Source organism: Glarea lozoyensis, assembly GCF_000409485.1.
Source record: "Glarea lozoyensis ATCC 20868 chromosome Unknown GLAREA1, whole genome shotgun sequence".
In the NCBI taxonomy this organism is placed as follows: domain Eukaryota; kingdom Fungi; phylum Ascomycota; class Leotiomycetes; order Helotiales; family Helotiaceae; genus Glarea; species Glarea lozoyensis.
This window is the reverse complement of record NW_007360983.1, coordinates 1-25,374: the sequence shown is the minus strand read 5'-3', so window position 1 is coordinate 25,374 and position 25,374 is coordinate 1. Positions and strand designations below refer to the sequence as shown.

The 25,374-nt window shown below is 46.1% G+C and overlaps 10 protein-coding genes across 10 annotated transcripts; 5 read left to right on the top strand and 5 right to left on the bottom strand.

The window, feature by feature from the left end:
- Positions 1-400: 400 nt before the first annotated feature.
- Positions 401-2,139, bottom strand: GLAREA_08651 (uncharacterized protein; the record flags this gene model as incomplete). Its single annotated transcript, XM_008077612.1, has 2 exons — positions 401-1,407; positions 1,464-2,139. The coding sequence occupies 2 exons, from the start codon at positions 2,137-2,139 to the stop codon at positions 401-403; spliced, it is 1,683 nt and encodes a 560-aa protein (XP_008075803.1).
- Positions 2,140-4,051: 1,912 nt separating this feature from the next.
- GLAREA_08650 (CBD9-like protein) lies at positions 4,052-5,500 on the bottom strand (the record flags this gene model as incomplete). The annotated part of the gene is made up of 3 exons (XM_008077611.1): positions 4,052-4,974; positions 5,027-5,374; positions 5,455-5,500. 3 exons carry the CDS (start codon positions 5,498-5,500, stop codon positions 4,052-4,054), a joined length of 1,317 nt encoding a protein of 438 aa, XP_008075802.1.
- Positions 5,501-8,030: 2,530 nt separating this feature from the next.
- Positions 8,031-9,929, top strand: GLAREA_08649 (Subtilisin-like protein; the record flags this gene model as incomplete). Its single annotated transcript, XM_008077610.1, has 1 exon — positions 8,031-9,929. One exon carries the CDS (start codon positions 8,031-8,033, stop codon positions 9,927-9,929), a length of 1,899 nt encoding a protein of 632 aa, XP_008075801.1.
- Positions 9,930-11,187: 1,258 nt separating this feature from the next.
- On the bottom strand, positions 11,188-11,778 carry GLAREA_08648 (N-(deoxy)ribosyltransferase-like protein; the record flags this gene model as incomplete). The annotated part of the gene is made up of 1 exon (XM_008077609.1): positions 11,188-11,778. The coding sequence occupies one exon, from the start codon at positions 11,776-11,778 to the stop codon at positions 11,188-11,190; it is 591 nt and encodes a 196-aa protein (XP_008075800.1).
- A 1,056-nt stretch (positions 11,779-12,834) lies between these two features.
- Positions 12,835-13,359, top strand: GLAREA_08647 (uncharacterized protein; the record flags this gene model as incomplete). Its single annotated transcript, XM_008077608.1, has 1 exon — positions 12,835-13,359. The coding sequence occupies one exon, from the start codon at positions 12,835-12,837 to the stop codon at positions 13,357-13,359; it is 525 nt and encodes a 174-aa protein (XP_008075799.1).
- Positions 13,360-13,838: 479 nt separating this feature from the next.
- Positions 13,839-17,321, bottom strand: GLAREA_08646 (Heme-dependent peroxidase; the record flags this gene model as incomplete). Its single annotated transcript, XM_008077607.1, has 5 exons — positions 13,839-15,312; positions 15,363-15,594; positions 15,647-16,254; positions 16,306-17,000; positions 17,145-17,321. The coding sequence occupies 5 exons, from the start codon at positions 17,319-17,321 to the stop codon at positions 13,839-13,841; spliced, it is 3,186 nt and encodes a 1,061-aa protein (XP_008075798.1).
- A 1,374-nt stretch (positions 17,322-18,695) lies between these two features.
- On the top strand, positions 18,696-20,722 carry GLAREA_08645 (uncharacterized protein; the record flags this gene model as incomplete). The annotated part of the gene is made up of 4 exons (XM_008077606.1): positions 18,696-18,777; positions 18,824-19,246; positions 19,307-19,929; positions 19,985-20,722. The coding sequence occupies 4 exons, from the start codon at positions 18,696-18,698 to the stop codon at positions 20,720-20,722; spliced, it is 1,866 nt and encodes a 621-aa protein (XP_008075797.1).
- Positions 20,723-21,142: 420 nt separating this feature from the next.
- GLAREA_08644 (Glycerol-3-phosphate (1)-acyltransferase) lies at positions 21,143-22,113 on the top strand (the record flags this gene model as incomplete). The annotated part of the gene is made up of 3 exons (XM_008077605.1): positions 21,143-21,517; positions 21,575-21,766; positions 21,817-22,113. 3 exons carry the CDS (start codon positions 21,143-21,145, stop codon positions 22,111-22,113), a joined length of 864 nt encoding a protein of 287 aa, XP_008075796.1.
- A 376-nt stretch (positions 22,114-22,489) lies between these two features.
- Positions 22,490-23,464, bottom strand: GLAREA_08643 (Cytochrome P450; the record flags this gene model as incomplete). Its single annotated transcript, XM_008077604.1, has 2 exons — positions 22,490-22,757; positions 22,815-23,464. The coding sequence occupies 2 exons, from the start codon at positions 23,462-23,464 to the stop codon at positions 22,490-22,492; spliced, it is 918 nt and encodes a 305-aa protein (XP_008075795.1).
- Positions 23,465-24,289: 825 nt separating this feature from the next.
- Positions 24,290-25,087, top strand: GLAREA_08642 (uncharacterized protein; the record flags this gene model as incomplete). The annotated part of the gene is made up of 2 exons (XM_008077603.1): positions 24,290-25,001; positions 25,053-25,087. 2 exons carry the CDS (start codon positions 24,290-24,292, stop codon positions 25,085-25,087), a joined length of 747 nt encoding a protein of 248 aa, XP_008075794.1.
- Between the last annotated feature and the right edge of the window lie 287 nt (positions 25,088-25,374).

Here is a 25,374-nt window from a genome sequence, read left to right as displayed (position 1 = left end):
TCTGCCTCTATCCATGCACCTAGTCGAGTATAATAAAAAGCTTATGCATCGAAGCGTAGATCAAAAGCCAAACTGAATGACGCTCGCTAGAAAATATACTGTCCACTCGAAAGTACATCAAGAAAGGAAATGTATAAATGGAAGAAAATCATGGCAGGAGTTGACTGTGAAGTGTTGGATATGGTCAAGCTTATACACAGTAAAACTCGAAGCCAAAGCAACAGCTTCCAATGTAACATGCTACCGAGGCCAGGGATAACACACTCTGTTGTGCCAGAGGTGAAATGCCGTCCTCATCGTTTTGTGCACTCGTCAATGAGATATTTGAGTGTGTTCTCGTGCCTTGAGGATAAGATCTTCGTATCATAGCTGTGACAAGATTTCGATTTGACGCCCACAATCAGATGGCGCTTCGAGATCGCTTGTGTCCAAAATGATCATCTGTGAACTTCCTTTTTCCATTTGCAGTAGCATTGGCAAGTGGACTGGCGGGGCTGCTGGGACCTATTGTCAACGGCTGTTTCTTGCGTCGCATTGGTGTGATGGGCACGTTGGCAGCCTCGAGCCGACCACCTTTGATACCTCGAAGAATACTCTCAGGACCGTACGGTCCTGCGAAGGCCAGTGCATCAGTAGAGACGGCATTGCGAGTAAGTTGCTGGTGTCGGGTCTGATTGCGTCGGAAGGAGCCAACCACGTCTTTGTTGTTAAAATGATTCAAGAGGGGGTGGGCTTGTGGTTGATCTTCGCTGGTCGCAGTCGTAGGGCGACCTGGAGTAGAAAAAGGTTCAGCCGTGTCGCTTGATGGAGAGGGGTCTTGGTTCTCGTTGTTGCCTTCTCCCTCATCAGATGAATCACCACCCAAGCTGATGAAATCTTCGATGTTGTAGTAGCCATCCATTAACAAGTCGGCATAGTCATCATCCTCAAAGGAAGAGGTACTGTCATGGGTGACGGTCCCGTCGGCAGCAATGTCCGTGAAAGGGTGGAATGCTTCTGGTGGGCCAATGGCTCCACCGAAATGATCCAATGGCGCATACATGGCACTGAGCATGATGTTGCCGGAGTTGCTGATCATCGGAGAACTTTCCTCCATGAAGAGATCTGATTCTGGCTGGGATTCAACCACGTTGCTCGTGCCATTGAAGCTGACTCGCCGCTTGGCTGTCGCTTTGAACATAATCAACTTTTTGCCCTTGCTATCCAGCACCGCGAAAGGTTTGCTGCGATCGAGGACCCACGATGCGAGTCTTGGACCGGAAAGGGGAGCGCGCCGGGTGACAGTGATCTCTTCTGCTTCCTCTTCTTCGGCAGCATCGGAAACACGTCGAAGAACCGATTTGGCAGGAGCAAATTTTGATTCAGGGGGCAAGTCTTCATCAGTAGTCAAGCCCTCGTCACTATCACCTGGAATGAATGTCAGTATTTGCAAATATAAAAACGCTCTCAAGCTAGCTACATACTTTCGTAGCCACTTGAGCCACTGGACGCGTCGCTGTCGCTATCGGCGTCTCCGGGCTGTGCTTTTGTAGGCGTCTTGCCATTGTCACTGTTAAAATCCCAAGACCCATCGTCACTATCAGCACGGTCTTCGTCATCGTCGTTCTCAATAGTTCGACGAAAGCTTGGATCTAAACGATTCTGGTCTAGAAATATGTCGGGAAAGAAATCATCTTGATCAGAATCAGCGCCATCGTCACTATCAGATAGATCAAAATGGACACGGCGACCTGGTGTACCGATATCTTCGGACACGGTGCTATTGGTTGCATTCCATGCGGCAGCCTCTGTAGCAAGATCTGGAGCATGCATGCGGGCCATATGTTCCTCAAAAAATGTTTCGCCGGGGATGCCCGCGGCAGTTAGGTCGTAGTCTTCCCATCCTAATGCATCGTCGTCGAGTTGGGGCCGAGGAGTAGTTTGCAAATCATCATCGTCTTCATCTTCGTCATCCGCTTCCGAATCGATGATTGCCTGCTCCTCGACCCGTATGACATCTGGATCGCTCTCTTCGTCGTCCGATATCAGATCCACGCCAGCATAATCGTCATCCGACGAATTGTCGGTCGCACGAGAGCTTCGGCGGGACTTCTTCTGCACGGGAGTCTGGGGAGACTTGTATCGCAAGTTTCGCGACATTTTGGGGGGTTTTGTGGTGAATTGAGTTCAATGTATGGTGGTGGGGTGCTGGAAATAAAATTTGGCGGTGAGGACGGGACCGCAAACGTGGATTATGAAGTGACGATTGTTGTACGCTTAGCACTGTATGTATCTGCCAATATGATTTCTGAGGCTTTGAGATTCGATTAAGATTGTGAGGAGGTTTGCGTGAGCGTTTCGAGGTTCTATGGAGTGGGTATGAGGTGGGGGAGGAGGCTCTCTTGAGGGATCTTCGGCGGAAGGAGTCTCACTCTCGCGGTGGAAGAGCGCAACTCGATCGGTATGATTGTGTAATAAACAGACTGATTGCGATATGATCCTCGTGCGGTTTGCAGGAGGTAGACAATGCGTGTCTGGTACTTCGTTGAGGTCGATTTGATTGAATGCTGTCTCGTGGGCTGAAGGGACTGCGAGCACGCCTAGATCGAGCGTGCCCGCAGTGGTCGTTCACAGCTCAGCGATGGCCTGCGGCATGATTCTCGACGAAGTGGTAAGGGTTAATGAAGCTGTTGATGCTTGGTAGTGTGACTTCGTTGTCTTTTGGGGGTGTGGTGGTGGTTGATGTTGGAGGGGAAGAAAAGAAGAAGTTCTCCGCCAAAAGATAATCTGGGAGGTGACAATTCTCGCTTAGCTTCGAATCTGGGTGGATGTGGATCCTGCACCCGCAGCGCAACGACCTAAGTGTGCAAGCGGCTGCTGTATGAGGTCGACGGAGCAAAGACGAATACCCACCCGTTAACCCCTCGTTGATCCTCTTGCAGAATGATGCACACGCATTGGCCGTACTTATCCCCGACTCCCCGTTTCAATGGGGATATGACATCTTTATTGGCGCTTCCCTCTCTTCACCGCTACACGTTCATACAAGTACTTGTCTAGATCTCCACGTAGGAGTTCCACCGTTACATGTCATTTTAGTATTCGTTTAATCTGTTACGCTATCCGTAGAAGTGCATGTGCTGGTTGCAGATGGAGATATCATCTCGTTGTGGTCAATAGTAGTATCTGAACAGCATGGAATTATTGAAGGGAACTTGAGCGAATGCTCTCTCCTGAATGTTTCATTGAATGCCACCACGAAGCCATTATAACCTCAAGTGGATGCTGGCTCCAGGTGAGTCCGTCAAAGTATATGACTACTTCCTATGACTGTAGAGAGGAGAAGAGCGTAGTCATACCGTCAATTGCCGCTATGGCTTAGCTTTGACTCATTGAAATGAAGTTTGGCTGCAATTCACATACTCCGAAGTAGTCTGTCTAGCATCTTGCAGACAGCGTTGTTTGAGACAACTAGACATTAGCTGCAGTTACAATCTCTATTAGAAGTTAATTTATTGCCTGTTTCAATGAAAAAATATCTACCTAGGTATTTAGCTTGCAAAAACTGTTCCAAAAACTTTCTTTCACAAAAAAAGTTTTGTGGGTTTTTTTATTTTCTGCCGTCATTCACCGCTAATCGCGGGGTGCTTCCCTCCATACACGTGACTGTGGGGTGTGCTAAAGCTAATTATGTGCACGGACTGATCTCGTTTCCGATCCTATTCCCAAGCCAAGCTTCGTGTCTACTTTACAATTATCGTCCTCTGTACAATGGGTGTCAGGATGACACTCTTTCATCAACTTCTATCTTCTTAATGCCAACCAAAAAGCCATTCACATTCGCCACCATCTGACGTAAATGCTTCACTCTATCCTTCTGCTTACAACGCAAATTTTGTTCGTTTCCACAGCCTCTTCAATTCGAGGGCTCACGCGAGATAAATTGTTTCTTCAAACCGAAACGAAGCTGATCAGAAAGTCCTTGGGGATTAGAAAGAAAGGCACAAGTAATTAGACTGGAAACAAACGTTTGCCTTCCTAAAATTAAATAAGAACTAAGGATACCTCGTACTCAATGCGCTACCTGATCTCTAGAATCTTGAGAGGAGAACTGCTCTCCTCCCTTTCCTAACTTGCCCATCGTTAACGGCTTGCCTTTTCTCTTGACTAGCACTGACGCAATATATCCGGCTCCAAATACACCTGCGATGACCGAATACGCAATTGTACCACCTGTACTGTTGTCGGCGAGCTGCAGGCCAAGCCCTCCATTGACGACAGCAAGTATCATCAAGGCACGACCATACCATACATGAATATGCGAGAACATATTCCTTGATTGAGTCTTCCGGAACATGAAATGATGTACAAGCCCGAGAAGTGGTTGGACAAGGAACAATGCAACAACCGCAACACCAAAAATGGAATGCGTGTTATTGAAAAGAAGATCCTCTAGCTTGGCGAGCTCTATACCAAGTCCAAGTCCGACAATCATACAGACCAAAGACAGCAACTGGATACCGGCGTGGATCCAAGCGTGACCATGTAATCGAACGAAGATTGCGCCCGCGGGCAAGAAAGTGGTTACCACAAGTCCCATGATAATCCCGTGCGCCTTTTGGTAATTCTCGGATTTTTCAGCACTGCCATCATTTGTGATGGTCGAGCTCGTCGCGGAGCTGGTATCAGGGCCTGAATTGGATACGGGAGTGGAAGTTGCTGTAGGGCCAGATGCGACATTACTTAGCGACGTGGGACTGTTTCCAGAACTGTCTGTTGTCGAAGGATTATTTACGGCAGCCGCAACGAAGGGATTGGAATCTGAAGCAAGTGCAGCTTTGCTGAGATCAAAATTGAACTGAGCGTACGACTCGTCACTATGTTGATTGATTGACGCCCCAAGGTTGGCCGTATTCAACGCTGACCCTTGATTCCAAGCTGCGATCCAAGGGGCCGCGTTCGATGTCTTATCCGATGACAACTTGCAAGTAGTACCTGTGTGTTGATCAGCTTTCGAGAACTTACATTCCGACCCTTTATTACTGACACTTGACATTCGCGATCATTTTCCCGTCGACTATACCGCTACCGGAGAGCAGCGTAACCCCCTCCATCAAGGTGGTATCCAACTGTGGCATCACATGTCCTTTGCCTGCTCTTCCGCTGAGTGTGATATTTCCATTCCCATCAGCATACATCACGAAGATTGTAGCTTGCGCCATGCGTGCGCCAATTCCCAATCCAACCCATTGATAACTTGTGGGCGCGGTAATGGAGAAGTAAAGACTTCCTTGTTGCGATGTTGATATCGCAGAGGTGGACGGGATGCCTACGCTATAAACTGGCCCGTTCGTGACTGGAGCTTCGAAGACCGCTAGAGAGGAGACGAGTGGGGCTGTTAAAGGGGGGACGTTAGCATAATGCGGGGATAAAAGTTGATCAATTGAATTCTCCTCGAAAAATTGATATACGGACCTAAGAGTGCCACGACACTTCCAAAAACGTTTATTGCCAACATCATTGCGATAGTTATGGTGATGAGGATAAATGGTGTTGTGGAATGCGCAAACGGGAAAGGGTGGCCAGATGGAAGGTGCAGTCGTCGCGAAAGCACAAGCGAGTCCTTTACATCCACTACAAGTCTTGACCTTTGCTGTTGCACACTGTATGTTCATATATCGCAACAAAAGATATCCTCAAACTTTAAATCAACAGCATCTCAGGAATTCGGCTCTCCCTTTTCTGACAGGAATTCCCCATCCGTAAATACACACGCGTACGTACGGCAACCGCTCAGCTCAGCCTCCACCACCAGGGTGCCTGCATGAGTTCCCGCAATCGTGATTTGCAGATTGCCGCAGGGGACAACCTATTCACGGCACTTTGTAAGAATGCTTGTTTCTTTCGGCTCGTAAGCATTGCATGTTCAATCGCATATCGGCGGGGTATTATTGGTCGTGGTACAGATGATTGACGAACCTGATTGTGCACCATTCCTTGGAGCTTCCTATCGTTTCAGTTTTGCGTGATTTTTCGAGTCCTAGGATATCTATCGTATGTTCTCTTTGTAGGGCGATTTTCGTTGCAAAAGTTAACATTCAGGCTCACACTGCAACTGAGAAGCTCACCAATGTCGTCAGCATCTGAAGGTCGGAAGTTTTCTTCCCATAAGATTCAGGCGAGCATATAGAAGAGCTTACCAGACTGTGTTGACGGAAACTGTAAGATCCGAAGAAGCGAAATGCGGTATCTTGCGATTGCTGCAATAGACGGTAATTACGACAATAATGAGGCGGAGTCTCATGGTAAGCTTACGGTACCGTCTGGGGGGATTGCAAAACCTGCTAAGCAGCTTTTTCATTGAGCTACTTACATGCCGATAAATCAAAGTTTGTAAGACGTGTTTTTGAAGCTTCTGTATCCAGTCATTCACTTTTCCAGGTCAGTTACAAGTTTATAGCTGTTCGAAAAACATTACGATAAGCTTTTGCCAAGTCCTTCACACCTGGTGTTGTTCAACTGATTGTGGTTAAGAAACAAGATTCCAGGTTCATGGTGGGTGCTTCTCGTGCTTAATCTGTCCATGACGAGAGTTGGCCAAGTACCTAGGTAAGCCAGGACTGCCAAGTACTCCCAAGCTTCCATTTGCTTCAATTAGACTTGAGCTATAATATCTGTCATGTTTCTAGATATCATGAATCTTGATTAAACACAAGATCTCAATGTCAAAGTGAGATTCCTTTGAAACTTCGCGTCATGGCATCTCTCTACACTGCTTAAAAATTAGACCATTGATATTGGTGTTTTAGATCAAGTAATTTTTTGAGATGATGAAACTTTACGCTTTATGAGTTTGTAAGGAACAGAAAACTGTTTCTCTTTCAAAACAAATACTTGCCTTAACGCAGTATCTTCGTATTGACAGCATTACATTATTTACGGTTCTTATATGTTAACGACAGGTCGACTTTCCTAAGTTGTTATTCCTGAGCTCAACAACGATAATCGATCATGAATTTAATGGTTTCGAACATCAATTCCATCTCGCTTTATCATATGACCATCGCACGTCTTCTTACCAAGTTCAATATTGCAGAGTTGCTCACCTCAGCTCCACTTTGAAATCCAGTAAAATTAATGTGCGCGACACTTTACTGATTGCCACTACCAAGAATCTTCTTATAAAATCATTTCCGTTTTCTGAGATCCTTGCAGTAATCGATAGCACTCATGCTACGTACTCTTCTTGAGATGATATGACGTATTGCTTGCCGATGAAGTAGAGACATAGAGTACTACAACGCTAGATCACAGCTATTGACGTTAAATTAAACAGTTCCTGTTGTTTTAAGAGTGAACCCTTTGATCAAAAGAAGAGAGGAGCAATCAATTCATTATAAATGAGTCGCTTTTGATTCGAGAAGAAGTAGCATGAATCGCGATAGCAATTCAACGATTCCAAGTCAAACTACAGACTGTCAAGCTTCTTTAGGCTCATGGAATCTAATTTTGGTGTTATTCTTTTTTGTTGGAGATTTTAAAGCATTTGCTAAGTTCAATCTGTTTTACGAAATTAAGCCGTGTATAAATCACATTCCCGTTGTTTGTCGATTGAAGTCTCGCCAAAAACTTCCATTTAATTTCAAAATGATTGTTCACCAGGCACTAAGGTACTGACCAAATTCATCCGATGTACATGTTTAATTGGTTGAGGTAACATGATGATAATTTGGCGTTACACATTGCGACATTACTCCCAGTGCCCAACCTATGACAATAGGCTAATGTGTAGAATTAAAAAGAGAAGGTGTGACAGCGTCGACGAATACATGCTGCAAATCACAAGAACCAATCAAAAGCAGCTCTGAAGACAGCAGCGAGATCATTATCCACACTTGTGTTTGGCTCCCCCTCTTCAACTTTCCTTCCTTATTCCCCACGAAGTATCGTCAATTGATATGTGCTGACTTCTGGTGACTGCTTAACTGAACGATTCAAAGTACTGGTCTCGTTGATTGACGTTCGATCACGTTTTGTTTCTAAACCTGAAAATGTACATCATTGCGCTTCTCTTATACGCCATCTTCTTCGGATCTACCACCAGCAACCCGATCATCCCGGGGAAAATCTATTCTGTGAAAGAGTCGCACTTCATACCGCGTGGCTGGACGGAGGGCGAAGATGCTCCGAAGGATTCTATCATTAATCTGAATATCGGGATAAAGCAAGGTAACTTTGAGGAGTTAGAGCGTCATCTCTACGAAGGTATACCAGTATCCCTCGTTGAGACAAGTTGGTACCCTAGTAACATCCAATCTCTAGTCTCAAATCCCGAGCATCCTAGATATGGAAACCATCTCAGCGTCGATGATGTCAACAATCTGGTGAAACCCAGTAAGACATCTGATGAACTTGTCCATGAATGGCTCGCCGATCATGGGATTGATACTATCACATATAGCGTTGGACGAGATTGGTTGTCTGTTTCATTACCAGTCTCGGCTGCCGAGCGACTCCTGAGAACGAGGTACAGAATCTACCAGCATGAGGATGGAGATCGAATTGTCAGAACTCCAGAATGGTCGCTCCCGATACATTTGCATGACCACATTGATGCAATTCAACCAACGACAAGTTTCATGAGACTTAAAGGTCAAGGAACCGAATACTTGCACCTAGAGCCGTGGACGAGTCCGTCGTATACCCCTCCAAAAAATTCGGATATTTCAGCCGTGTGCAACGTATCTTCAGTTACACCTCAGTGTTTCGAAACAATTTATTCCACCAAAGGTTACCGCCCTCAAGCCGGCAAAGAGAACGGCGTTGGATTTACCAATTACCTTGGTGAGATACCAATCAGACCTGACACTGCCAAATTCCTGGCAAAATACCGACCTTGTGACGTGGATGCTGCAGCAAAATTCCCACAATACAGTATCGCCGATGGCCCTACTCAAGATGGCCCACTGAGTATAGCTCAAGCCGCAAAGGGAACTTCTCAAGAAGCGAATCTTGACGTTCAAGCTATCATTGGAATCAGTCATTTGGCGCCAATATCATACAGTACCGGTGGAAGCCCACCTTTTATCCCTGATCTCAATACACCAACTAACACGAATGAACCATATCTTGTATGGTTAAATTACATTCTTGGACAAAGACTCATCCCACAAGTTATCAGTACATCCTACGGAGATGACGAGCAGACTGTTCCTCAAGCTTACGCAGAAAGAGTGTGCAAGCAGTTCGCGCAATTGGGAGCTCGAGGTGTTTCTGTGCTCTTCGCGAGCGGCGATCGGGGTGTTGGATTGAATTCCACATGCTATAGCAACGACGGAAAGAACACCAAAATGTTTATCCCAATTTTTCCCGGCGGATGTCCTTATGTTACAACTGTTGGTGCAACACATGAATTCGAACCAGAAGTAGTCGCTTTCCGCCCAGGGACCGTCAGGCCAGACGGATCGTTCAGAGAAATATACTCATCAGGAGGTGGTTTCTCAAATTATTTTAGCACTCCAGCTTATCAAAAAGACGTTGTCAAGGATTACGTCAAAGGACTAGGTGGATTATATAATGGTCTCTATAACAAAGCCGGCAGAGCTTACCCCGATATAGCAGCACAAGGCCAATACTTCGCGTATGTGTGGAATGGAACCGAGGGTGTTATTTCGGGGACAAGTGCATCGACTCCATTGATGGCTGGAATCCTAGCATTGGTGAACGACGCACTCCTTGAAAGCGGCAAATCGACGCTGGGATTCCTAAACCCTTGGCTATATTCCAAAGGCTACAAAGGCTTCACAGATATTATCTCAGGCAGTGCCGTGGGATGTCAGGTTGAAGGCTTTGCAGCAAAAAAAGGTTGGGATCCGGTAACAGGATTTGGAACTCCTGTCTTTCCAACTTTGTTGAAGCTGGCCAAGAGAAGTGCAGGGTATGGAGATTGATGCACGAAAAATATCTGTTTTTTCCGCATTTGTGCTATGTGTTTATGCGGCATAAGTAGCTAGTGACCATGGATTGTAGAAAATAGGAAAGAGCTGATGTCGCAGATATTTTAACCCTCAGAGCTGAATTGCTATGTGGAAACTAAAGTGCCCTTCCCTAGGTTTGAGATGAACCAGATGGCCTAAAAAACGAATTTATCCATGAAGGACTTGAAGGACGCTGTGAAATCATGCTCCCAAAAATGAATAGCTCCCTGAAGTCGACATCTTTCCATAGGCCCGCCTAGCACAATACAACGACATTTGCTGAGTGTAGCCGAGTGTTGGAGAGACACATGAAGCTCCTCGTCTACGGCATCGTGAATGGAATCATTGATCTCCTTTGCATAACATTAGCCGCTGTTAATACTCATAATTGCAACTGGGAAGTGGCACTCACCAAGCGTTCATGGCTGAAACATGAGGATTTACAATATCTGGCCATGAAGCAATACCAAGCAACCGATGTCCACTTGGCAAAGTCGTTTGTTTCGTAGTCAGAATATGGTGAAAGTTTGTCGTCATTTCTATGTCTTCCTCATAGTTATTTTCGAGAGATTGGTATCCCCTTCGGCGAAGATAAGTCGTAACCTGACGTGGAAGGACCATTGCGATAGATGTGTGGGTGGCTTCCTGCCCAGAGGGCGAAGACGTTTCCGATTTAAGTATTAAACAATCGATGCAAGAGCGACATATGATGAAACTTCCAAACTGGCCAATACACAAGCCGATAGCGTCTAAGAGGTCACGGCCACAAGATGTGACCTGCGGCAAATTATACTTTCGTGATACTAACCGGACGACGGGGTCGCAAGATATAGATATACATTATCGATGTTCAACAAGGATAGTGAATGAAAATAATATGCCGAGTTAAGATGAAATTTCATCTGGAAAGAACCTGCTCAATAAACATGTCTGAAGTGAATTCATAGTGGGCTGCATCGATGATTCAAAACGATCACAAAGCATACTTTTGTCACCTTTCTGGGAAGCAGTCTTTTGATGCGCAAGTGAACGGCAGGAGTGACTTGATGGTCATAGAGCCTTCAGTTCGCCGAGGGAATGCTGAAGAAATGAACCGGGCCTATGGCCTTGCGAGGGATAGTACACATCCACCAGTGCAACCAAACATGTGCTCGAGGCAGTCTGCTTTTTGACAGCCGTTTGCCGAGCACTGTCTTTCGTGCTATTACCAAGGAATGTTCCTGTCCAGCACCTACGATGACGCCGATTTGACTTGTCTTCTGTGTAGAGTGTCTGCCAACACCTCGACTGCTTCCTCCTCGGATAAACAGAGCTTTTCAATCCCGCAGGACATCATCAGATTGTCAATTAATCCACTAGTTCCTGCCTCCATGTTGAACTCCTCCACGGCCATACCGCCTACGTCTCTGAGATGGCCGTCGTCCCCTCGCACCAGGTTCTTGTCTCCCGCCCACGTGTGTACTTTGTCTACATATCCCATTCCTCCGTCCAAAGTGTATCCCACCACGACCTTGCCCAGCGCAGCGCCCACGCCCATCTCATATGCGGTTCCAACATCCATCGATGGACCTCTGAAGGGTGTCATATTCGCCAGAATCGCATCGCAGGATTTGATCAAATCCATGTTCGCACCTCGAATGGCATGCGCAAGGCCGAAGCTGTGTGGCTCGAAGCCGGAAAGCTCATTGTCGAAGGGGAACAGGCCCACGAGATCATATTTCTGGCAGATCGCTTTGAGAGCGTCTCCTCGGGCAATAGGTGAAGAGAGGAAGACGTCTGGTCCCGCGAGGTAGACGCGCGGTTTCGTGTTAGGAGCAGCCATCGTTGACAATATGTAAGATCATGTTCAAGAAAACTTGTCATCAAGGTGTTGCGAAGGTGGGAGGTGGGTCGGGGGGATTTACATGGCAATGCCACAAGCGAGATGATCCACCCACCCAATCATAATGCGAGAGTCATGGAGTACCGGCAATTGAATATATGTTTAAGGGCTGCAAAACCAAGTTGATACCTACTCTGTACCTCTATTGTATGAAGGTTCATCTGCTTACGAGCAAAGTTCTGGTATCGCCTGCTTATTCGAGTACAAATCCTCTGCAACTGCCGACAGACGAAACATCATTGATTCCCGCGTGGAATCCATCCACCCTCCATATGTAGGTCTAAAAGACACTTCGTGGAACTTAAGTAAAAGGTATGGACAACGTCCTTGACTATTGGTTGCCCGAAGGCGACAGCTTTCTGTCTATTGTAACTAATTAATCCTTGTGCACTTGGCTCCCTTACAGTGGACGGCATGAACTTCTAACAAAGCTTGGGAAAAGGTCTTGTTTTCACTAGCGATGAAGCTAACAGATGCCGGACTACGTACAACCCTCCCGATTCCCCACGTATCGCTCCGACGACGCTCCGTCTGGCGATACACGCTTTACGCATCTAGCGACTGACAAGTTGCAGTTCAATTCGATGGATCTCTTTCGGAAAATTTTAAGTTTATCTTGCAGTAACGCTAGGACATATTGGCAGCACACTATTGTTGTGAACCTCGCTGAATCTCAAGCTAGTAAGAGGGGTCGTCGGCAATGAAACCAACACATGCAAACATTTGGCGGAAATATCTCTGACAGTCAACTTCATCAAATATACCGAAAGTCTTATCCCTCTGACAGCAATCGAGCATGCCGAGGCCGCTGCTGAAGATGACTGGAATTCAGACTTCCTGGACGGTTCAGTGAAGTATTTAGTAGAACAAGTAAAAACGCAGTCTGCTCTCCAGAGAGACAGACCATAATATCCATCAAAACAGGCAAACAATCCTCATCCATACAGAAAAACAATCAAACCCGACCAGCCTCTTCCATCAAGTCCAAACATCAACATGGTTCGGTGCTACTCATTCCTCTTTTTTGGCTTAATAGCCACAAGTACCGCTGCCACTGTTGCCCAGGTAGCAGATGATATTACAGCGCTCAACTTGAAGGTAAAGAAATTGACGAAAACGGTCAATGCATATCAGGGTGGCTTTGTGGGCGCATTACCACAACTCAATGCTCTTGTTCCTGTTTATCTATCGCTCCTCAAGGGTGTGGCAGACACAGCTGCGCTTCCACCATCGGTGTCCGTCACAGATTCCTACACCATTATTGATCTGGTGAATTCCACGCTTGCGGTCGACAATCCGATTGCCATCGATGCTCTTGTGGCAAAGAAGAGCTTGTATAAGGCGGCTGGATTGAATGATTTTCTTGTCGCAGCTGTGGGTTTACTGGAACTTGGACACGAAAGTTTCACGTTAAATACATTGAAAAGGGTTCCGCCAGAGGCATCGGCGGATGGAATCGCGGTTACAGATGTTATTACGAATGCTCTGCTATATGGTATCCATGTGTTCGAGGCGAATTGAAGGGGGAAATGCGAGACAGATAGAGCTAGGGAAGTATAAATATCTAGCCAGTTTCTGTAAATTCGGCGACAAGAGAGAAGAGAGGGAGAGAGAGAACGCGGAGAGAGAAGGGAGAGAACACACAGAGATGAGGGAGAAGGTTTAAGTAGGTCTCGTGCACTTTTGCGGGCGGTGAAACCGATCCAAGGTCGTGGAAATGAATGCGCTCAATATTGATATAATGTCACTCTCTTCATTCTCCAGATCAAACATGAGCATAATGCCTTGGATACACGAAACTCCAGCTCGCGTTCGATTTAAAGCCCCCATTGAAAAGGCTATTCTCAATCGCCCGGAAACTTTGTATACCACGCTCTTTAGCACGATAGTTTCTCGATAAACCCGATCGACAAGCCAAACCACTGGCCGCTCCTTGGAAATTGGAGAGACACCTCTAAATGCAATCTCGATCATCACCTCCCTCGAAATTCTATTAGAACTTACTCCTCATCATACTCCAACGTTAACGTCGTCGGAATCGGACTCTCCTTTGCACTAGCATCCAAATAATGCCTCATCTTCACGCCCGCAAATTCATGCTCCGTCACCGTGAAATGGCCCTGTCTGCCGGGCGCTCTCCGTACGTTCTTCAACTTGAACACCTCCCTCAACGTCGCTGCAAGACTACATCCCACCAATCTTGTTCCGAAGCAGAAATGGAGTCCATGGCCTAAGAGAGTATAGTCATCAAATGGACGATGTGGGTTCAGCTTCTCGGGGTTTGAGAAAGCGAGCGGATCCATGTTTGCCTTGGAGGTAGCAATGAGAATGGTGTGGCCAGATTGAATATGAATTGGACCGCGCGCACCATCGATGATAGTTATATCCTTCGAGGTAACGCGAGGAAGACCCGGAACGACGCCTGCGTGACGCATACCTTCAAAGACGAAACCCTGGAGTTCGCGCTCTGAAGCAGCGTCGGTCATGTGTGACAGCTCTACGATACGCGCTTTGTACTCTTCGTATCCCTCGCTCAGATATAGGTCGATCAGGAGAGAGGCTTGTTGAGTGAGATTTCCAGCGACGGGCGCACCCATACCGATACAATCTCCGACCAAGTCTCCAATGGGGAGCTTCGAGTCGTTGAGAGCGTGGTAGAGACGATCCGCTTCGGGGCCTACTTCGAAAGCAGAACCTTTTGCAAGCCAATCTACAGCCTTCTCCCTAAAGCCCTGTTGAGTTCTGAGGTGCGTATCGAAGATTTTGCGTAGGATGGGACCGGCTTTCATAGCGCCTTCTCGGAGCTTCCATTCATTGGCTGGTATGATGTTGAAGCTTTGATACATGAACAGAACGAGAAAAGCGGCAAAAGCTTCAGGAATAGAGATTACTCCGTGAGGCTTCTCGTGCGTTTTGAGTGGGATGGCAAAACGCTCTGCGAGCCAGAGAATGGGCGCAACGTTCGTGACATCGCGCACGATATCAACGGAGCGACGGGTGCTGTTGGAATACTTTAATGAGCTAGACTTGATGAGTTTCGATACGTTGGTCTTAAAGAACTGGGAGACTTTCGCCTCAAATCCTTCTTCGAAAAAGGCTTTGTAGAGGATGCTTGAGCGCGCGTCATGGCGTTTGGCGTCGTCGAAGCCGATCATGAAATCGTGCCCATCAGTGCATTCACGAATCGCCTTTTGATACATGACGCGGAAGTTTTCGCGGTCTTCGAAGACCTTTTTGCAACCCTCATGGGTGTGGATACCAATCACTTCCATGCCGTTGGCTGGTCTTTCGAGGTCGTATTGCCCAATAACTTTGTTGCCTTTGAGGATGTCATATTGGGCTTTGGGGGTATAAAATGGGAGCAGGGCATAGGCCGATGTGCCGGTCCATGCTCCTGGGAGACCGTTGAAGAGCAAGTGTGGGAGGATTCCACCGTATGATCCAGATGGGATATTTTGAAGTTTGGCAAATCCGCTATTAAACGTCAGCATTGGTTGGTTCCGCAAGGAATGAGTGGTACGTACAAGTTGCTCAAAGTGGTGCTGTTGAAGTCGTAACTGAGGAAGCGATCTCCACGAACGAGAGCTACGGCATCGTCCAGAATACCACGTCCAGTAGTCTGTCCGGGACACACCCCACTTCCTGGCATAGCAGGCTTGGTGTTTTCAGCCATCAGCCCCGGGTATAGTTCAAGATTTTCGATATGACCGTAAAGCAGTTCAGCAGCTCTAGCAGTATTCTTGTCGTCATTCCATTCTTCGAAATTTTTATACGGTTTGAGGTTAAGATATCGACGGAATCTAAGAACCACCGTTAGCAAGTAAGCGTGTTGAGTAAAATGGCACTTGCTCATTTAGCGTGCAGACATTGAAAATGTCTCTAGCCTGAATTTGACCCATCAGATCCACAACCTTCAAACTAGCTGGGTTACTGTGGGCTCCAAATGCATGAGCCGGCTCCTCAATACAGTCTTTGATGATGTTGGCAAGGTCAGTGTCATTGAATCTGCCGTCCTCTTGTCTTTTGAGACCTCCAAAAGTCCATGCTCTTGCCTCACTCTTCATCAGGTTATGACCAGTGGTCCTAGTGACCGTCTGGAATTGCTCGGCTGTTAGGTCATCAATCGATATCAAATCTGGAATGACAGCTCGAACGATGTTCTCCATCCATCTGTCATCAGCAGCAGACAAGGCGGCGTGCCAATGATAAAGAACAGCGAACTCGACGGAAACAACATTTCCAGTCCCTCTTTCAACACGTTTTCCTGATTGCTTGATCTCCTTGCCAAGATCAAGAGACCAAGACGAATTAGCTCGTGGGGTGTTGAGAATTGATGCAACATAGTCCTTCAATACCACCGACGCGAAGTAGCCAACATTGATATTTCGAGTAACTTGGAAGATATCTTCATCTTGTCTGCATAAAAATGTCAGAACCACATTTCAGAAACAATTTAACATGACTTACGCAATCTTTTGCCTGTCATCAAGCTCATCCCAATTCTTGTATTTACCCTCCTCATTCACCGATAATATATTTTCAGCAATGTGGTTATGATTTCGGCAGAACAGAAGTACAACAATGACAACACCTGGAGGCATCATCATGATTCTCTCAGAAGCAATTGAGTCGGGGAAAAGTTTTCCATTCTCATAAGTGCGGACCCGTTTCTGTTCTTTCTCGGTATTGCCGTAAAGTGTACTCAAATCGACATACCCAGAAGTCTCGTTGATCCAAGGATTGGTGCGAGAAGTTTGGAAAATCTCGTGGATGACAACAGTAGCGAAAGAGAAGAACAACCGGTTCAACCCAGAAGGATGTTCGCGAAATGGTCCTCTGCGTTTGAGAAGTTGGTCATAGACGAGTTCGGGGTCAGGGAGATTTGGACCTTTTGTTTTGATTGGAGGAACACTGCGAGAATATGGTGCTCCAGCTCTTCCCATCTCAGGAATCCAAGGATTGTTCCCACTTCCGTCGTGTTTTCGATATCTGGCGGATGGGCCGCTTGTTGTGGGAGGAGGATGAGGAAGATCCTGATAGAGCATGGCAATGAAGTCGCTGGAGATTTTGTCTTGCAAACCACTGTTAAGGGGCAAAGATTGAAGCAACTCGACTCCATGTTCTAATAGAAGCTCTTTATCGTCCAGAGGATCACCTGAAACCTGTAGTAAAGTAATTAGTCTGCTGCACTGACCAGTTTGAAGTGTGGCTTAGGAGTACTGATAGAGGGTAATATAAATATCAAGCTCTTGATGTTTAGTCGCTTGATCGATTTCAATATCTGCAAGGAGGAACAGAAGACTTACTAAGGTGGTAATCGCAGTCGCTACAAATTTTACATCCTTGAAACTAAGCTGGGTAAGATCGTGACCAAGTGTTGTTTTCTCCATTACTGGAGTTACTTCTTCATCTCGCTTTCCATCAGGAGCCATTGCCGGCTTTCTCCTCATGCTTCCAATCAGGGTTTTAAATTGAGACGGCATGCTGTGTGAGTATTGAGTTTCAACAAAAGACCTGACAATGGTATAGTGATTGTGATTAGAAATGGAACTCAAGATGTGAATTTGGAGAGCGGGAGGCTTTACAAAGCATAGTTCGGCATTCTGAGCTACCCGAAGCGTCTGTAAAGAGGCTGAGACGTGCATCGTAGTGGAATTAGACTATCTCACACACTAGCAGCTGAGGTCTCACAACATCACGCCTCTTCCAAGCAATTGAAAGACACGCTGGGGGGTGCTGTACAAAATTGAAAAGGGCAGGGTACAAAACCTTTTATTGATTACAACGATGAAGGGATTTGTTGTCTTGCATTCCTACCCTTTTCCTACTCTTCCCAATTCGCGGTCAACGATCGAAATGGTGGCTGGCGTGGACATCGAATTAATATTCCGAGATGTTGTCTGCGCAGAAGTCTACTGGAGGATTAGCGCAGTGTGGGCGGAACGCCACGCCAAACTTGATGATCTGTATTGTCTTTGCTATGGAACACAATTCCCGGCTTGGTGACACTATGCTGAAGATCGTGACATAAACCCTGAAGATAATTGAACTTGAGTATCTCACACCAAATCTCTAATCCTTACATGTTTTGACACAAACTTTTACCTCTTCGATGCTCAGTTTCAATTCTACACAATCATGGGTCTTTCATCCTTCGATATTCTGCTGATCTGCTCCTGACCCCAAACCGAATTGTGGGGTCAGGACGATCGATGCAGCTTATATATCTCCAGCCCGCTCGCAAAAGCAAATATCCTCGCTCGTTTGGGCTTGCCGCCTGAGAATTTTCTTATACGTGCCCGCTATTGGTCCGGTACACCGCAAGCCTCCTGCAAAGCTGTACCACGTATCCCTCGACGGCGACAATGAGCTAGCGCCACAGTTTTATAAGACCCCCCAATGATCAGTCAAAGATCCCCGACATATGGTCTCCCTGACGACCAAATTCACGAATTTCCCAATCATAGGATGTGAAGCACATGCGATGGAACTCAAGTGTGGTGGGACATATTCTGTTTGCAACCTTAACGTCACGTAAAAGCACATTAAACCGGGCTGCGAGCCGCATGGACCAAGGAGCGTCACCCGGAGGACTTTATGAGCGGTCAACCTTCATTCGATCTACAGTCATGTTGGATTCCTTGCGGTTCGCCACTTTGATTCAAGCTAGAAAGTATGATTGTTGTGCACCCTCGCTTCCATCTGGAGCGCATCCTACGATGTCAAACTGATCTATCACAAAATATAAAGAAGGTCTACTTGGGTCTGCTTATTTGTGCATCCCAGCTTTCAGGAACTCCCGGTCGCATATCTAGACCTTAACACAATACTTAATACAACAAAACACAACGTAGCTAATGACGGCAGCTGTTCTGCCATATCGACCACCAGCTGTAAATCAACGATATTGCTCCACCGCCAAAAACAATGAGCTACCAAGTACGCCATTGGAGACCCAAGTCTTATCCCCACCAGACTTGCCCAGATACCAGTCCAGAGCCATTTCTAACTACAGCTTTCACTGAACACAACGACCGTGAGCCGGTCCCCAAAACCATCAGAGCAGTTCTCGACTCCAAGACTCCTGTGGAGGGGAGAAGCCTCATCATTTGTCTCGATGGTACGGGTGACAAATTCGATAGCGACAACAGTAATGTTGTCAATTTCGTTGCATGTTTGAAGAAAGACGACCCTAAACAAGTAACTTATTACCAATCTGGCATTGGGACTTATGATGGTTCTGGAATGAAAGATGGATTCTCGGCTTCAATGGACATGGCGATTGGGAGTGGACTTGGGATCCATATCAAAGATGCATACCGTTTCTTGATGCAGAATTACCGGGAAGGAGATAGGATCTGTTTGTTGGGTTTCTCCAGAGGAGCATATACTGTTAGATGTCTTGCTGGTATGTGTCACATTTCCTACTTACTAGACTTTTCTTCTCTTCATTTCTGATAACCCCCAGGCATGCTCCACAAAGTTGGACTCCTCCCTGCCGGCAACGCAGCACAAATAAATTTCGCGTACAACTTCTACAAAGACGACAGCAAAGCAGGGTGGTCCATGTCCGCCGATTTCAAAAAGACCTTCTGCACCAATGTCGAGGTTTATTTTGTGGGAGTATGGGATTGCGTCGCTTCTGTCGGATTCATCCCACGCAAACTTCCCTTCAGCAAATCCCCCACAAACACCATCCACTTTTTTCGACATGCAATGGCTCTCGATGAACACAGAGCCAAGTTCAAGATCTGTCAGTTCTCGCATCATGATCCGGCTGGTGCTAGTAGAGCTCCTACGATTGACTTCACAAAGATCAAGCCACCAAAAGACCCACGAGGGCCTGTGGTGAGAGTAATTGAGGCAGTCAGAAGCTGCTTCAGCACCACTAAACGACAAGCGGTAAGGAAAGCGCAGTGGGACCAGATGTCCAACGCCTCTTCCAGCTCTAACCTCCGGAAAGAGAAACAAGACAGGTTTATGAGGAGATTTGAGGAACAAGAACATGGGCATGGTATGCACAAGCACATCGAGACCGATGTATGTGAAGTATGGTTTGCAGGAGGACATGCAGATGTCGGAGGTGGTGCTGTAAGCTTTATTCACTCCTTTGCGAGAACAGATGCTGACTTGCAGTGAATCACAGGTCCCTAACCACGAACGTCACATGCTTTCTCGCATTCCGCTTCGCTGGATGCTCCGCCAATGCTTCGAATGCAACACCGGCATTATCTTTTCCACCGCCGCATTGGCAGAAACAGGAATCGACATCCCTACCATCTACCCCCTCTACCAAAAGCTCAAAAAGCCCCTGGTCGGCCCATCTCCAGATGTTGTAGAGCAGTACGAAGCCGGTGCCTTACCACCTCTGAAAGGAAGAAGTACCGCTTTTGGTGTGGACGAGCGCAAGAAAGAACCCGGCGTGGAGAGAAAGAGTCACGGCCGGAGTTACACAAATGGATATACAAGTGGAACCCAGCACGAGAAAGACTCTTTCGATCACGTTAACACGAATAAGACAAATGACAGAGGGGACATTTACAACGCCGATCTTTACCGCTCAGCAGCCCACCCCTTTCACGTCATCGATCTTCTTCCCGAACAAGTCGAAGACCACTTCGATGCCCGCTCGCCACTGAACGACATGTTGGCTATCGCGAAAGGGTGGTGGCTGCTTGAGCTATGGCCCGTCAAGGTATTTGTGGAACGGAAAGAGTCTGTCACAGGCTGGGGGAAGGTTGTTAGGATGAATATGGGGAGGTATCGAGCGATTCGGGAGATTGAGCCGAAGATGCATTGGACTGTGCAGTGTAGGATGGAGGAATGCGGGTATCGAGTAAGAAACAGAGTAGATGGAAATGCGGTTTGGAAAGTTGCGACTTAATGTTAGTAGTAGGCTCTGTTTACTTACTGTTAATTATTGTAAATTTATTAATAATAATTAATATTTTAAAGAGTTCTAAGTAAAGAGTTCTCATAAGGCTAAATTGGAGCGCTTTTTCGTTTTTTAAAAGACATGAAATATTCTTTTTAAAAAAATAGTAAATATAGAAAAAGTATTTACGTTTAGTAGATGTTGGATTTATTATCCCTTGCGGCATCGGGGAATGCGGGGAGGCCGGTCCGAGACTAGGTACAAAATAAGTCGGGTATGCGAGGTGTAAGCTCGAAGTTGATTTGCTACTTGTGACTGTGGCGTACAGCGCACATTTTGCTTCCGGTAACCTTCCGTCAACTTTTATTAAAGAACGTCGGATGCGTGAATACTTTCGTCTGCTCACACTTTTGATTTAATTACCCCAAAATGGAATATGCTCCCATGACATTTCTGTTAGCTGCAGGAATTGTAACAACCACTACCCTATTCTCTCGTCTTCTACACATAATCCCAAACCCGTTGCGCTTCTACATTTTTCTCGCCTACGTTGGATTGACTCTCTTTGCGTCTGGAATTTATAGCGTCTTTGCACTTTGCATCTTTACTCTTCTCGGCCGTCATGATTTAGCTCAATATACCACGTCAAGGCTCTGGTGGTATATTACCGCGCCCGTGGTAGGGATCAAACTTGAGGTTGAGAACGGGGAAGACCTCAAGTTATGGGGCGGAAAAAGTCCCAGAGGTCCTGCTATATTCTTGATAAATCATCAGAGCGAACTAGATGTTCTTCTGGTCTCACCAGTAGGGATACCCTTTCGTTTTTTTCTCATACAAATCGTATATAACTAACCTAAATAGCTGTGGCAACCCCATACTGTATCATGTGCCGTCTGGAGAGTTATGAAAATGCCGTTATTTGGACTATATATGAAGCTATGTCGAACGATATTCGTCGATCCGCCTCCAGCTTCGGGTCTCACCAACAAAATCGTTATTCTAGAGGCTGCTAAAATGCTGCGTCGTGAGAACATGAATCTTCTCATGTTCCCTGTAAATCTTCCCATCTAGCTCACAAAGCATTGTTCTAATTCTCGCTTTAGGAAGGAGTTCGTAGCTACTCGAAGAAAGCAGAGTTATTGCCTTTTAAGCGTGGGGCTGTTGCAATTGCCATGGATGCAGGCAACCTACCTCTAGTACCTATCGTCATTTCCAACAGTTCTCATGTGTTTCACGTCCCGGAAAGGCATTTCAGCAGCGGTACTATCAGGGTGAAGGTTTTAGCTCCGGTCGTCACTACGACCCAAGATGGGGAAACGAAAGACGAGGCGATGCTGAGAATCCTCGGAGAAGTCAAGGAAAAGACCTTGGCGACGCTGAAGCAATTATCATCGATTTGAAAGTCGTTTAAGAGTTTGCAATCCCTTCCACTCTATGCGCAGTTCGCGCTTTAGATCACATCAGTAGGGGATGTCACAATCTACGAGCCATATCAAATTGGAGCAAGCAAGCAGCGATGCCACTCTAGTCGTTAATTTCTGAGCTTATTCATATATTTTATGATTTCCCAATGCCCCGAATTCGAATAGTAGTCTTCAAATCGGGCACGAGATAGTTCCCGAGCGACTTATCAATAGGCCGAGTCAACAACTCTTCCATTTCGTATTCTAGTATCAAGTTAACAACAATTAACTTCGTGATCACTAGACCGAATTGCCGTCCTGCGCTGCTTATATGTCAGTCCTACAATAGACTGCCTTTGTAAAAGAGCTCAATTTACCATGCGTGTCTGCCATAGCCAAACGCCAGGAAAGCATCCCCTGTTGTCTTCAACTTGTCATCTTCCACGAAGCGAAACCCTTCAAACTGTTCTGGATCCGAGTATAAAGCCTTGTCATGATGAATGGCGTAAGTAGGGACCGATATTAATGACCCTGCAGGCGCGTGATCACCGTTTTCAAATGTCCAGCCTCCTTTGTGTATAACTTTTCTTGCGGCAAGAGTAATTCCAATGGGATGCAATCTTTGTGATTCTCGAATAAAGCTTGGAATCTTTAGCAAGATTTTCCTTTGGTACGCATCACGGTATCACCTCACTCACCTATCCATCAACTTTAGCTCTTTCACTGCTTCCAAGCTCCAGTTGCCACCATGTCTGGCGAGGACTGTTGTGGCTTCTTCTTGCAATGCCACGAGATATTTGCTTGAAGGTTGGCTCAACAAATCCAGCACAACTTGTGAAACAGCTACCGTGGTGGGATCTATCGCCCCAAAAGTTATGGATAAGAATTGTGTCGTGACACATTTGATTGTCTCATCAACTGAATAAAAGGAGTTTCCATTCTCGGCTCGAGATAGATGTACTAGCTGGTGAAGTATTGCAGATGTCTCAGTCGATGCTAGCGGACTGCTCAGGCACCTCAGTATTTCCCCACATAGATAGTCCGAAATTTTGGATTTGGTCTTCTCGATAGGCAACAGCCAAGCAATCCATGGGCGCAGGAAATCTGGGATCCAATCTAGGATTATGGACCAAATTATGACCGAGTACGAGAAGTCAGCCACTTTCTGAGTGAACTCTAAGTTCCTTGAGAATGTCCTACCGACAACAAGCCGGCAAATCAATTGGCTGATGACAGACTGTGTTGTGTGCAAAATCTCAGTCGCACTCCATTCGTCGAGCTTACCGCCTGTCTTAGCGCTTGGCTCCCAAATTACTCTTCTCAGCCCATCTCGTATCTCTTCATTCATTGATGAGAGGTTCTTTGTAAGAGCAGCAGTAGAATTTAAGCGCTGTTGGATAAAGCTGGGGATCACGTGGCACTCGGGTCCAAGCGTGAACTGTACGTGAAGTGCCTGGCGAGTTTAGCTGCTGCTTTCGTGTCTTGAAGCGCCTCAATGCGCAACATCATGACGGCTGAACTTGTTCGAGAAAGACTCACATCTTCAAATGCTGCCGAAGCACTCAGAATAGTATCCGGCAATTTTCTGAACTCCTCAAACAATGCTGGAGGAAGAATGATCTTCCTTCCCAGACGAAACGACTTCCGCTTCTGTATACAAAACTGTTGGGACCTTTAATACAATATTTTCGCGAACTGTCAGAACTCACATCACTGTAACCTCTACGGACGAGGTCGGCCGTAGTACTTGACCTCCTGATGATTCTTTCCCTCCAGCTGCTCGGGGAAACGGTTTCGATGTTACAATCGATTCGTCGTCCAAGTTTCCTAACACATAATATCAAAATAAAACAAGTTATTGTAAGAATCAACATTCTCCTGGACATCAGATTTCAAGGTGAAAGCCCCGAATCTATGCAATGACACAATCGATTTACAAGAGATCAAAACCTCGTCTCTATAGGATCATCTAGATGGTTCGCAAGTCTCACTCTGAATTGGAAAGTGGGGCAGAGAGACCAAACATAGTTAGTGTATCCGCTGCTGACGTGAGAGCGCCATAGCGCAAGGTGATCGATTGTCACGAACCCCCCTCCTCCCTATAAATGCTGCCACAGAACAACTTCACGTCAAAGTCGATTGTCAAATTCAAGATTCCGAAAGCCGAACCAAAATGGATGACATTGAATTTGCTGTACATCACAAACCTGGGTTAACGTACTCTCCCCTCAAAACCGTCGAACTGGTGAACGAACTTCGACAATTCGCATCGCTATCGATCAACCCCCTGCCCAAATATCAAATCTTTACGAATGCTGATGATAAGGTGGTCGTCACTGCCCATATCAAGAAGGCCACCAGTGATGGAACAGAAATTCGGGAACTGGTAGCTTTCACTTCAGCTGTTCTAATTATGATTCCCGGTCTACCACAAGGCGAAAGAGAACTACTTCACACAGGCCTCACAGTAATTTCTCCGGAGCTTAGGCGCAAAGGGATGCTTGTGCAACTATTCACGCGCCTCATTGTTCATGTCTACTCAAGTCGCCCGATCAATTCGCGCCTCTGGATCACGAGTCTGGCCGAAGTTCCAAATTCCCTTGCGCATATTGCTGCGTACTTTTCAGAAGTGTTCCCTTCTCCGTCAAAGACGTCGCCATCAACGACAGATCTCTTAATTGCCCGAACTATAAGTCAGCAACATCGCTCCAAGATGCTTATCTCACCCACGGCTGTGCTTGACGAGGAAAATTTTGTATTCAAGGGCAGCAATGGTACATATGGGTGGCCTGGAGAAGTGTTTAAGAAGGATGTAAATGATACGCAGTATTGGCATAGAAACCGAGTATTTAACGATTTCTACCGGGAACTGTTAACAGGAGAAGGTAATGAAGTTTTACAAGTAGCGTATATTAATACTAAGAAAATTACTTTAGACTTAGATTTATTAGAAAGTCGTGCTAAGCTATAGATATAATATAGATTAAAGTATAATAAGAATAATATACTACTATACTATATCTAGTAAACTTAGAACCTTCTGTCTCGGGTTTTTTTCTAATAGTCTAATTAGTTACTATAAAGTAGTAACTATATCTCGTCTTCTAAAGGTTCTCTTTCTTAGTAACTTTATCGAAGTACTAGTATTCTTCTAGCTCTAGTTAGACTTCTCCTTATTTGGAATAGTTAGGGTTAGGGTTAGGGTTAGGGTTAGGGTTAGGGTTAGGGTTAGGGTTAGGGTTAGGGTTAGGGTTAGGG